This window comes from Plectropomus leopardus, chromosome 2 (assembly GCF_008729295.1).
Source record: "Plectropomus leopardus isolate mb chromosome 2, YSFRI_Pleo_2.0, whole genome shotgun sequence".
Classification (NCBI taxonomy): Eukaryota; Metazoa; Chordata; class Actinopteri; order Perciformes; family Serranidae; genus Plectropomus; species Plectropomus leopardus.
Window position 1 is genome coordinate 20,388,684 of NC_056464.1, and position 11,431 is coordinate 20,400,114.

At 39.0% G+C, this 11,431-nt stretch overlaps 1 protein-coding gene across 2 annotated transcripts; it reads left to right on the plus strand.

Annotated features, from left to right (window-relative positions):
* Window positions 1-2,803: 2,803 nt before the first annotated feature.
* irf6 (interferon regulatory factor 6) lies at window positions 2,804-9,131 on the plus strand. Of its 2 annotated transcripts, none has more exons than XM_042504449.1 (8): window positions 2,804-3,043; window positions 3,389-3,563; window positions 4,715-4,910; window positions 5,035-5,124; window positions 5,251-5,517; window positions 6,312-6,704; window positions 6,846-6,964; window positions 8,029-9,131. In XM_042504449.1, exons 2-8 carry the CDS (start codon window positions 3,390-3,392, stop codon window positions 8,257-8,259), a joined length of 1,470 nt encoding a protein of 489 aa, XP_042360383.1. In that variant the 5' UTR covers window positions 2,804-3,043; window position 3,389; the 3' UTR covers window positions 8,260-9,131. The 2 variants fall into 2 exon arrangements, with proteins under 2 accessions (XP_042360383.1, XP_042360377.1); XM_042504443.1 differs by having other exon boundaries at window positions 2,805-3,043; window positions 3,385-3,563.
* The last annotated feature ends 2,300 nt before the right edge of the window (window positions 9,132-11,431 follow it).

The window sequence follows — 11,431 nt, forward strand, 5'->3', positions numbered from 1 at the left end:
TATATCCAACTTTATGGACCTTGAAATGTACATTTTTGTATGACTGTGCCTGAGCTGAAGATGTGGATTCAGGATTACCCAAAAATCATCTACAGTACAAATGGATGTGGACTGATCTTCCTCACTTATTCATGGGCCAACATAGACGTTCCATTGATCCCAAATATTAAAGTTATAGTTAATAAATGGGGGCATATTTTAAAATGCAGGTGTGCTACCTCATAACTTCTAAAAACCTAATTGAAAACCACATCTTACATTTGCATGTTATCATGTAGTGGATACACTGATACTTTACATTAAAATAACACTGTGGGTAACATATGTTTATGTTTAGGCATAAAAAATCAATTGATAATGACTAAAAAAAGATCATGTCTTGGCTTAAAACATTGGTATTGGGGGCACAATCCAGGCATGAAAGAAATGAATCTCTGACATGTGCAAATGTCACATATTTGTTGTTTGCAGATATGTACAACACTTTCTTCTGGCAACTGGGCTACCTCTGACACTTTGAACATGCACCTAAAACACTAATCTAGAAACTATTATGAAAGTATTTCACAGTGAAAAAAAATGCGCTGGTTTTTGATAATAATGTCCTTTTGTCCTCAAATTACAAAGTCTGGTTAGTGACTTATATTGTCCAACTATATCATTGTTAAGGTGTTTTGGCTTGTTGGGCTCCAGCTGAAATGAAACACCCTATAATTTCTATCTCTCCATTAAGTGCCATTAATGCCATACATTTTAGACATTGTTTGCCACTGAATACATTTTGAACTTTGTAAAAGCTTTTTCCAATAGAATTTGAAAATTATTGTAATTGTAATTGTACTGTCGTTTATATACCACACAGTACAGTCGCCCAGATTTCCCTTCTTCTGAGCCATTTCAGAGATTTAGGTATTTTGTAAAGCCTTTACAGAAGAGCTGTTTTATACTGAATAAGTTAGATGCAAAGCAATACGTACACTGAAGTATATTTGCTGTAGTGTATATTTTGGAATAAACAATGCAAGTACTTTTATCACTATCATAACTGTCTTCTTTAATCTGCCTCTGGTCTGAATCATTTTCCGTCTGACTATTTATTATTTATCAGGGCAAAATGTGCATATCCAATTGTTTCCCTTAAAGTTGCTCTTCAAATGGTTATATCACCAACTGGAAACAACAAGCTAACAGCTGCTGCAACTTTTTTTTTACAACCTTGACAAGCTTTAAAACATCCCGTTGTTTTCAAGAAGTCAATTCTATAGCATTAGACAGTGTTTGCAGTCTGGGGTTTTCCTAAATTAAAGTTCCATATTAAATTATTTTATCATGATGTCAAGCTAGAAAACTAGTGTTGGAAAATAAAAATACTTAATTTTGATGTGTACATTTCCTAAGGTGAATGACTAACAGTGCAGAGAGTTACCAATTAAATGTTGTTGTAAAGTGTTAAGCAAGAAGCATATTCTGCATTAATATTACAAACAGCTCAGTGGCTCATTCTGTCAGAGCTGATTTAAAACAGGATGGTGCATCACATTTGTCCGTAAATTTATTATGTGGCGATGGGGTTTGTGTATAGGTGTGTGTTTTATAAGTGTGTGCACACTCTTGACTGGTCACAAGTAGCCTATTTTATATTCTGTCACAGAAGGAGTGGCAAAACTCACATGAAGTCAGGAGTTTTTGATGACTTTCTGATTCCCAGGCTTTATGATATACTCTCTGGCTCCCTTATCACTAGTTATAGCATTAATGTGGACTGTGTGGCAATTTTGGGTTGTTTCATTTTAGGCACAGGAGTACTCCACAAAATCAGATCTAAATGAAGCTAATTGTTGCAAGGATATTTTAATTTAATGTTATTTTATTTTATCCCCTTAACCATCTAGTGACCTCTTTGCACACCTTGTGGAGTTCTGACCCTCAGGTTAGGAACTTAAGCTGCATACATAATTGGGGGGTCTGTCATCCTTTGTAATGCTACAGGCAGCTGGACCCAAAACAACCCAACACACCCTGCCACTATAGCCTCAGACACCACCATCCATCCCAGAACACAAATAATTAGCATCATACACACATGGCGACAGGCTCATTATGGATATTATGTCGAAACCAGGAAACCCAAAAGGCAAATTTGCGCAGGTAGATGTCGGACACGCTCTCATAGCCATGACTAGTTTCAGGGAGTGGCTTGCTATTGTCGGGCTGTTTTTGGCTGCTGTTAGTGACAGGATCATCATCACCAACAACCGTCCACTTTTCTTACGCCACTTTATAGTGACTGTACTGTAATCCACCTTTTCGTGGAAAATCACGCTAAACGTGCCTACAGGCTGAGTCATAAATATTGTCTGCTGATGTGCAAAGAATATGCAGTCTTATGAGCCTTAAGATACACAGTACAGATTCCGTGTTTTTTCTTCTCACACTCGTCAAAGCCATTATAAAATTGCAGAAAAATATTTGCTTTTCGATTATTAGTCGATTATTTTATGCATTGATTTAAGCATCTGCATCATCATAACAAGTCTCAAAAGCATTCATTTATGTATTTATTTATGTAATTTACTATTTGTGTGATTATGATGATCACTAATTAATGATTACTAATGACTAATTATTCTTAGTCAGATGTTTCTATGTCAGACTCAGTGCATGAGGGTTGAGGTTGGCACGTCGTAACATGCTCAGTTTCTCATACGGAAAAATAAGGTGCTGTGTCCACGTGCTTCTTGAAAAGCGTCCCCCCCGCCCTCAGCTGCTCAGAAAAGGTGTGTCACCGGCGTGACGTCACGTCTGTACCTGAGTTTCGGTGAGGAGAGGGGAAGGGCCGAGCCGGAGTGAACAACATCGGCTCTTCAGAGTCCTCGAGCATTTAATTGTTTTTATTCTCATCGACCGACGTCTAAGTGGTTATCGAGGAAGGGTTTTTTTTTGTGGGATCGTGCAGGAGTTTGGGGATTTGCAGAGTTTTATCTCCAGCTGCTAGTTCACAGGCCGACGAGGACAGATCTCCCCACTTCCTGGTTCGGCACAGGTATGTGTGTCGTTCTTTTGTGTCGTCGCTTTGTTTATTTCATTTCGAGGTGAATTCTGCTGCCTTTTCCTCGTGTTTAAATGGCGTCCTATCATACACACGATGTCTAACCTGTAAGCAGCTGCAGAAATAAGACAAATATGTCAATACGTTGAAGGCCGTCTTGCATGTCAAAGTGTGGCAGTTTTTAAAAAAGTTTGGAAAATCCGGCCGCGCATGACTTCTGTGAACACTGCTGCATCATTGTTTGTCGCTGATTATATTAAAGCTGTGTGGCTGTTGGGGAAATGAGTCAGAGCGACAGTGTGCTGTGGACTGACGGGTTTGTGTCGTCTTGTCAGTCAGGATGTCGGTCACCCCTCGCCGTGTCCGTCTGAAGCCCTGGCTGGTCGCTCAGGTGGACAGCGGCAGATATCCGGGGCTGGTGTGGATTGATCGCGAGGCCATGCGCTTCAAGATCCCATGGAAACACGCCACAAGACACACACCCCAGCACGAGGACGAGGACACCATATTCAAGGTTAAAATAACAGATGTCACGGTGACAAAGATTTCAGGAGTGTATGTAATGAAGTGTTTATTTACCCCGAGGCAGGCAGACTGAACATGTAAATGTTGGCACTGCTGCACATGGAGGGAATCAGGCACTGACTAATTTTTACTCCATACTTTCAATTTCGTGTTAAACAACGTTCATACTGCTTCATACCTGGTAAAAATGCGTGAGAGAGTGCAAAATGTCTCTGCAGCAACATCTTGTTTTGCAACACAGTTGCACAAGGCCTCTCTCTAGCTTCTAGCATTAGATGGGAGCCACTGACCTGTGAAAACATCACAGGTCAGTGGCTCTCAAACCAATTCTTAGGAGACATCTTTTCTATCATGGAGCATATTGACGACATTAAGGACACAATTAAGGATACATAATAATAGCAGAACACAATAAATGATAAATTGCACGATTAATCCAAACGGTGATCACAATAACTGCAGGAAGTTTGTGCAAAACCAGTGATTTGGATTGATTTTGAAAAGATTATTTGCTTTGAATATCACAGAGATGTGTTTTCCCGATAGTTTTAGTAACTTTTAATATAAAATGCTGTCTGTCTTTAAAAAAAGTTTCTTAAAACTTCTGCTTCTGCTTCTTTTTTGACAACTTTTAACTTTTAAGTATTTTCTTCTCTCTGATGCTTGGCCATTGTTTTATTATTTTTTTTCCAATGCAGGATGAGGCAGGTCTTCACTGTGCCCTCATTGTGTGAGAGATTTTTATATTTTAAATAGTAATATATTTTTGAAAATAGAAATCGAGGAAATGCTGACATCCACACCTACTGCATTAATTGATTTTTTTTTTAGTTTTCCCACACTCCTTGTGACCCCCAAACACACACACACACACACACACACACACACACACACACACACACACCTGAAATTCTATACATTTTCTGATATAGCTGTACATTTCATGGTTCATAACCATGTCTCATGCACACTCCAAGATGGCCAAAACATTATTGTCCATAATCTTGGATATTTCTTTGTACAGACAACCTGCATAGTGCCTCAAATACCCTTTAAAACAGTAAACCTTTGTGGATCCTGTGGAGAAAAGTTTTTAAAGAGGACTGTAATATTGATACTTCTGTTTAAATGTTCCTCCAGGCGTGGGCCGTGGAGACCGGGAAGTTCCAAGAGGGAATTGATGAACCTGATCCTGCAAAGTGGAAAGCTCAGCTTCGATGTGCGCTGAACAAAAGCCGAGAATTCAATCTGGTCTATGATGGTACCAAAGAGGTCCCCATGAATCCTCTGAAGATTTATGACGTCTGTGACATCCCGCAGCCCCTCAGTAACCAGGGTAAATAAGATGTTTAAAATGGCTGACTTTCTTCAGTCTAAATGACTAATCTTGATAAATTTACCTCTATTTCCCTCTCATTTCCTAATGTTTGCCTTTTGTAAAACTGTTTTTCACCCCACAGGCTCCTCAGATGCTGGTTCTTGGACTCCAGATGGTGGTGAGGAAGATGTTCCAGATACACCAGAGTCTCTGCCTCCGTACCCATCTAATGGTGAGTAACTTCTCCTCACACACCACGCTTACAATTAAAAAAAGTCCCGTCAGTATCTTAAAGGGAAATAAAATAAAGATTAATTGCTGTTAACAACTCATTATTTTTCTCTCTTTCCTCGTTTAGGCACCAGTCCATCTCCTCTCATCATGTGGTCTCCTATGAGCTCAGGGTCCCCCATGCAGCCTCCCAGTTGTCCCCCTTCAAATGAGCCCTGGCCCAAAGAGGAGCCTGTAAAAATCTGGCCCAAAGAGGAGCCTGTGGATGTGGAGATGCACCCCACAGCCCTGAGTGACATGCCTCCTGCTCCTCTGCCTGATCACTCAATGCAGCCTCCTCCTCTACCCGACGCTTTGTTTGCCTCCCCAGAAACGTGGATCAGTTCCCTCCCAAGTAAGCATGCACTTCTTTTAGTACTGAAATCAAGGAATCAGCATTCATCAATAAAGAGATGGGCCACCAAAAAGCACCAACTTTTTTTTCCCTTTTTCCCAAACTGCAGTCAGTAGACTCAGCTAGATTAATGGCAGGAGGCCGAGGTGTGAGGACACCTGCTGTTTATTTTGGGGTGGCTATGATAGTGAAACAACATGGCTTTTTGATGTGTTACTGTGTTGTTTTTTTAGTGGAGGTTTATGGGAAAAAGGAATAAGCAACACAACTAGCAATTGTCAGAAGGATCATTTAATAAGCTGACAGTAATTAAATTAAAGAATATCACCAGACATATTTTTTATGAGACCTACACGTATCCCAAACCTTAGAAACCATTAAGGCAAGGCTGAAAAAAAATAAGTAGTTAGAAAAGGGTTGGAATAAAAGACTAGGCTTTTATTTTTATGCTTCTTCCGTCCAGAAGAAAGAAGTTAAAAAATCACCATGCTTAAGGTGAGTTATTTATTTCACATGTGTTTTTTGAGATAGGCTTCCAAACCATGAAACCAAATAAATGATTGATTTTTTGATTGATGATTTTTTCAATAATGCACGTTAGAATAAAGTCATCCTGGTTTTGTCCCTAAACAAAAAAACGCAGCTGCCCCTTTTTGCACATGGCCTCAGAATTTGCTTCAAAGTACAATTTAATTTTATGGGTGAACTGTTTTTTTTTTTTTTTATTTGAAGTATAACTTCAGTTGTACTCAAGAGATGGTTTTAACATGTGCCATTACTTGTCTCTGACGCAGTGACAGACCTGGAGGTGACGTTCCAGTACAGAGGGAAGGAGATGTGTCCCACAGCCAACATCAGTAACCCGCACGGCTGCAGGCTGTTCTACGGAGACCTCGGCCCCATGGTCAACCAGGAGGAGCTGTTCGGGCCGGTGAACCTGGAACAGCTACGCTTTCCCACCACAGAGCACATTACCAACGACAAGCAGAGGGTTTTCACCAACCGCCTGCTGGACGTGATGGACAGAGGCCTAATCCTGGAGGTCAGTGGTCACGATATCTATGCGGTGCGTCTCTGCCAGTGCAAGGTGTACTGGTCCGGTCCCTGCGCTCCAAATCAAACTGCTCCAAATCTTATAGAGCGCCAGAGGAAGATCAAACTCTTCTGCCTGGAGTCTTTTCTCAGTGGTAAGTAGAATTTTCAATTATTGGGACAGCTAGTAAAGTAACTTGAGTTATATCTAGGTTTTACTTACATCTTTGTAGTTTTGAAAATGTTTAATACTCTCTGAGAATGAATTCCAATCGATCTGTTTGTTTGGCGTGCAGGAGTGATAGCCCACCAGCGCGGCCAGACACCAAACCCACCTCAGTTCGAAATCAGCCTGTGTTTCGGAGAGGAGTGGCCTGATGGTAGGCCCAGAGAGAGGAAACTTATCATGGTTCAGGTAAGACATTTTGTTTGTAATGAGAAGTAATGAATCTTTGTTGTTATCACGGAATAATACAGGCCAGTAATTAGCCCTTATCACTCTTAACTTCATTCCTGTGCGTGAACAATTTTCAGCTCCACATGATGAGTACCTGCGTGGGAATATTTCACTTCTTGAAAAACTGTTTTGCGTAGAAATAATTTTTATAAAAGACACAAGTGGAAAATCTCCCCTTAATTAAACATTTTTTGCTATTATTTAAAGATATATTATACAGGATATCCCTGAAAATGTATAAACTCATATAGAAGTAATTCATCTCAATCATCATGTATGACCCACTAGAAATGTGTGATGATGAATTTATCTGCAGAGACTCTTTCCTTTGCCTGTATTTTATTATTGTCCTCTTATTTTTCTGTGTTCGGTACAGTGCACAGGTGAGGTTGGGGCTTTATAAAAAGCAACTGGCAACTCTCGCATAGTATAAATTAAATGGATATGGATATGGATATAAATGCAATTCAACTTAAAACAAATTTTAAGTTTAAAGAAAGAGATAAGTCATTTATAGATATAAACATGCAACAAGAGGAGAGGCCACAGACCCCGTGCTGTTGGTAGAGGAGCCATGGACTATGATTGTCCTGATCCGCATACATGGGAATAAGTAACAATATATTTGAATATATTTTTCACTTTTCCCGGTGGCCTTATTAATTTACTAAATTTGTCAGTAGTTGCTTTTTAGAAATAAACTAAGAGAGTCTTAAAAGTTGCCAAATCTATGGAGAAAGTTGCCAGATTGGCAACACTGACTGCGTCGCTGTAAAGGAAAAGGATGCATTGCATTTACATAAGACAAAACGAGAGCATCATTGCAAAACGAAGAGCAGTATATTAATAATTTCATCCCGATTATCTTGTTTTCATAATCGTTTGAAGCCAGAGTTGCGATTGAAAGTGAAATTTGATTAATCGCCCAGCCCTCAAGTGAACCACAGCACTCTTGGATAAGCTGCACTGTTCTGAGTCTCTGTGTGTCTTACACTGGTCCTCCGCTGTCCTCTGCTCTGCAGATCATTCCAGTGGTGGCCCGTATGATAAGCGAGATGTTCTCTGGAGACAACACACGATCCTTCGACAGCGGCAGCGTTCGCCTGCAGATCTCAATTCCAGATATTAAAGACAACATAGTGACCCACCTAAAGCAGCTGTACTGCTTGCTGCAGACCCATCAGGGCCAGGACGGCTGGGCGCTGCCCCCTGGCCCGGGCCTGAACATCGTCCAGGCTCTGCAGGCACAGTGAAGCAGCCCCCACTGAACTCGCATATATCTATATCATTTATCAGTGTATGAGATTTGAGAGTTATCTAGCAAAGAAGTACTTATGTGTAATCATATTTAGAAGTGTGCACACTATACTGTAGGATTTTTATGCTTTTTTTGTTAGTAATGTTCTGCGACAATGCTTTTCTGTGTATAGAAGTAGTGCCTTGAAGTCTGCATCACTCCGCAGTATTTGCAGGAACTGTAGACAGATTTAGTGACTTCATGGGCCAAAGTCCTGCTTGCTGCAAGGGAACATTCAGCATAGTTAATGAGTTACAGAAATCGCCCCGAGCCTTATTTATCCAAAACGGGTCAGTGATTACTAAACTTTTCTGGAGTCAAGAAACTGTGTAAAGCGCCTTTTATCTTTCGATTTCTTATAAAATGTTTTGAAGCAACACATCTACCATCAGATTTTTATATGGTGGATAATATATAGGCAAATATGAATTAAAGTATGGATGGTTTCTTCTTCCATATATTTATAACTTATTATTATGAGTTCATCTGTGCTCGACTATTCAAAATTCATTTATACTCCCAACACATTTAATTTGGTGTTTTGTCTTCTCATTTGACAGATGTATCCATTTTCTAGTCCACCTGGCCTGTAGTTCTTTTTCCAGTTGTTTTATTCTTCAGTTTATATTGTAGGATATTTTTGTATTCATGTCTTTGATTTGAAGCCATTTATTGTATCCTGGCAGCCATTTAACTAAACAACTTTAAGCTATATCAATCTGTTTTAATATGGATTCCACTGCACTTTGGGTGCGGAGTTGTTTTTATGTGTAGTTGAATTCTTCCTGTGATTGTATGTTTATTTTATCAATGAAAATGCCAAAATAACATTGGAGTTTGTGAATTGCTTTCTTGATGTCAATCATAGTAAACTCATTTCTGGCAGGAAAATATATCAGCTCTAAACAATACATAGTTTTACAAACTTTGTTAACTTTTCTGCTCCAGCGAAGCTGACCGGAGAAGCTGCAGGTTGACATTTATGTGAGTTAACTGCAGCTCGGCACCTTCTGCATGTGCTCACGCAGCATTGCTGCCCTCCAGTGGTTTAGTTTACCAGCAGCAGGAGAACAATATTTTGAAAGTGTTTTGGTGTTTTTTTTTTTGGTTTTTTTTACAGTTAAGGGCCTGAAGGTTTTTAAATTCATTTTATCTCGAAAATGACCAATTTACAGTATGAGTGACAGGTCACTGGGGCTGATGGGGAGCAGGTTGATTTAATGTTACTGAGTCATTTAAAAATTAACCTAATTCTGGATTAATGCATTTCAATGCTACTGCGTAGCCCTCTAACAAGCTTCCCTATTGTTTTACCCCACCAGGGCTCCATGCAGGGAACTGAGGAGTATAACAGCTGGTGAATGAGAGCAGGTGTCTCCCAGTCAGATTATCAGATGTGTTTAACTGTGTGGGAAATGTAAAACAGTGCGTTTATGTCATTTTCTGGTTTTGCATTTGTACTAAGTAGCTTTTGCTTTGACGTTTTTTCAATCTTAAAACACCACTGAGTAAAAGTCTTTGTTTAAATACTCTTAACAGCACCGGTGAAAAGAAGTATTGAGATACCTGGTTGAAAGTAACCTACTGCAATACTACTATGTAACACTTCTGCCTTCAAAATCTTGCTTAAGTAAAAGTAAGGGAGTCGTATGGCAAAATTTTCTGCAAAGTTAGTAACTAGCTGTCAAATACATGTTGTGACTTCATCGGACAATTTCCCTCTGAAACATAGTGGGGTGATTTTGAATATAAAATAGCATACAATTAAAATATTTAAACCACAGCTACCTCAAAAGCATAATCATGGTCATGATGTACTTATTTTCCACTACTGCGTAACAGGCAGGGTTGCTTTGATGTGTCTGGGTTTTATTTTACTGGTTCTGCTGGTTTTCTGGTTGATATATATCTAAAACAAACTCGTATTGTGACTACACATTTAAACAGGATGAATAGTTCTCTATTTTGTTTAACTTTCACACACATTATAAGATCATTTTGGCTAAATATGGTCATGTTGTTTACCGTGTGTTCATTACATCACTAAGGAATGTGTTCTAGTTAATGTTTGGCAGTGTGATATAAAAACTCAGGGCTTGTGGTTTTATTATGGAGCCAGTCTTCTAAGTGAACTGACACAGTAGTGACAGAGATGTAAAGTGCTACAACTTGACAATACTACTGAAATTTCCTATCTCCGTTTATCTTCAGATTCAGATTTTCTTTTATATTGATGAACCTATAACTAGTACAATAAAATGATAGTGTAACAAAGATATGGCCCTCCAATAACTACCTCTTTATCTCTCTTTCCTCCTAAGATCTATTTTTAATTCACTGTGACATGTATCTGAAATGTTATTGGCAGTTATCTGTGATGGGATTCACACATTTTAAGGCCTAGTTAACATTTTTTTTGTTTTCAATTAAATAAGAAAACACAACTTGGAGCATTGTCACTCACTCTCAATCCCGCAACATTGTAGGATGGAAAAAATGATAAATAGCTGATGGGGCACATAAGTTTATTTATAGACCTGGAGACCTTTAAGCTTTTCCAGGGTGGTTTCCTCCGTATCTGGTAACCTTTGCTCAGAAGGGATGCGACACTAAAGATCTCACACCCTGAACTGACTCGCTCAGTATCCTACAGACCGTTCTGCAACTGTCAGTGGACTTTGTCCTTCTCCTTTATGAGGAAGTCTTGGGTGTACATAGTTGAATGAGGGAATGGATTAAAATATGAGATGTTTTTGTACTAAAGGGTAAAAGATACAACAACATCCATCTACCACACATCAAAGGTAAGAGCATTTAATATTGAATTCAAGAGAAAAATGGATGTTTCTTTGTTGTTTTTGTTAATGATCTGTAGAGAAGAGTTTCTGTGTTTTCATTTGGCGTAACTCAACAAAATCTGCATCATCATTTTCCTTATATTCCTAGTACTGAACAAATCTTGAGAGCAGATCTGATTTGAAAAGATAGAAGACGTTTATTACTAAAATGGTCTTAACTATTAGATTGTGTGTGTTTTAAATATGTTGATAATGTTTTATTGTATATAAGCGTCATCATCATCTACATTTGTGGTAAAAGACAGTTGACAAACCTGTCCTAAACAAAAA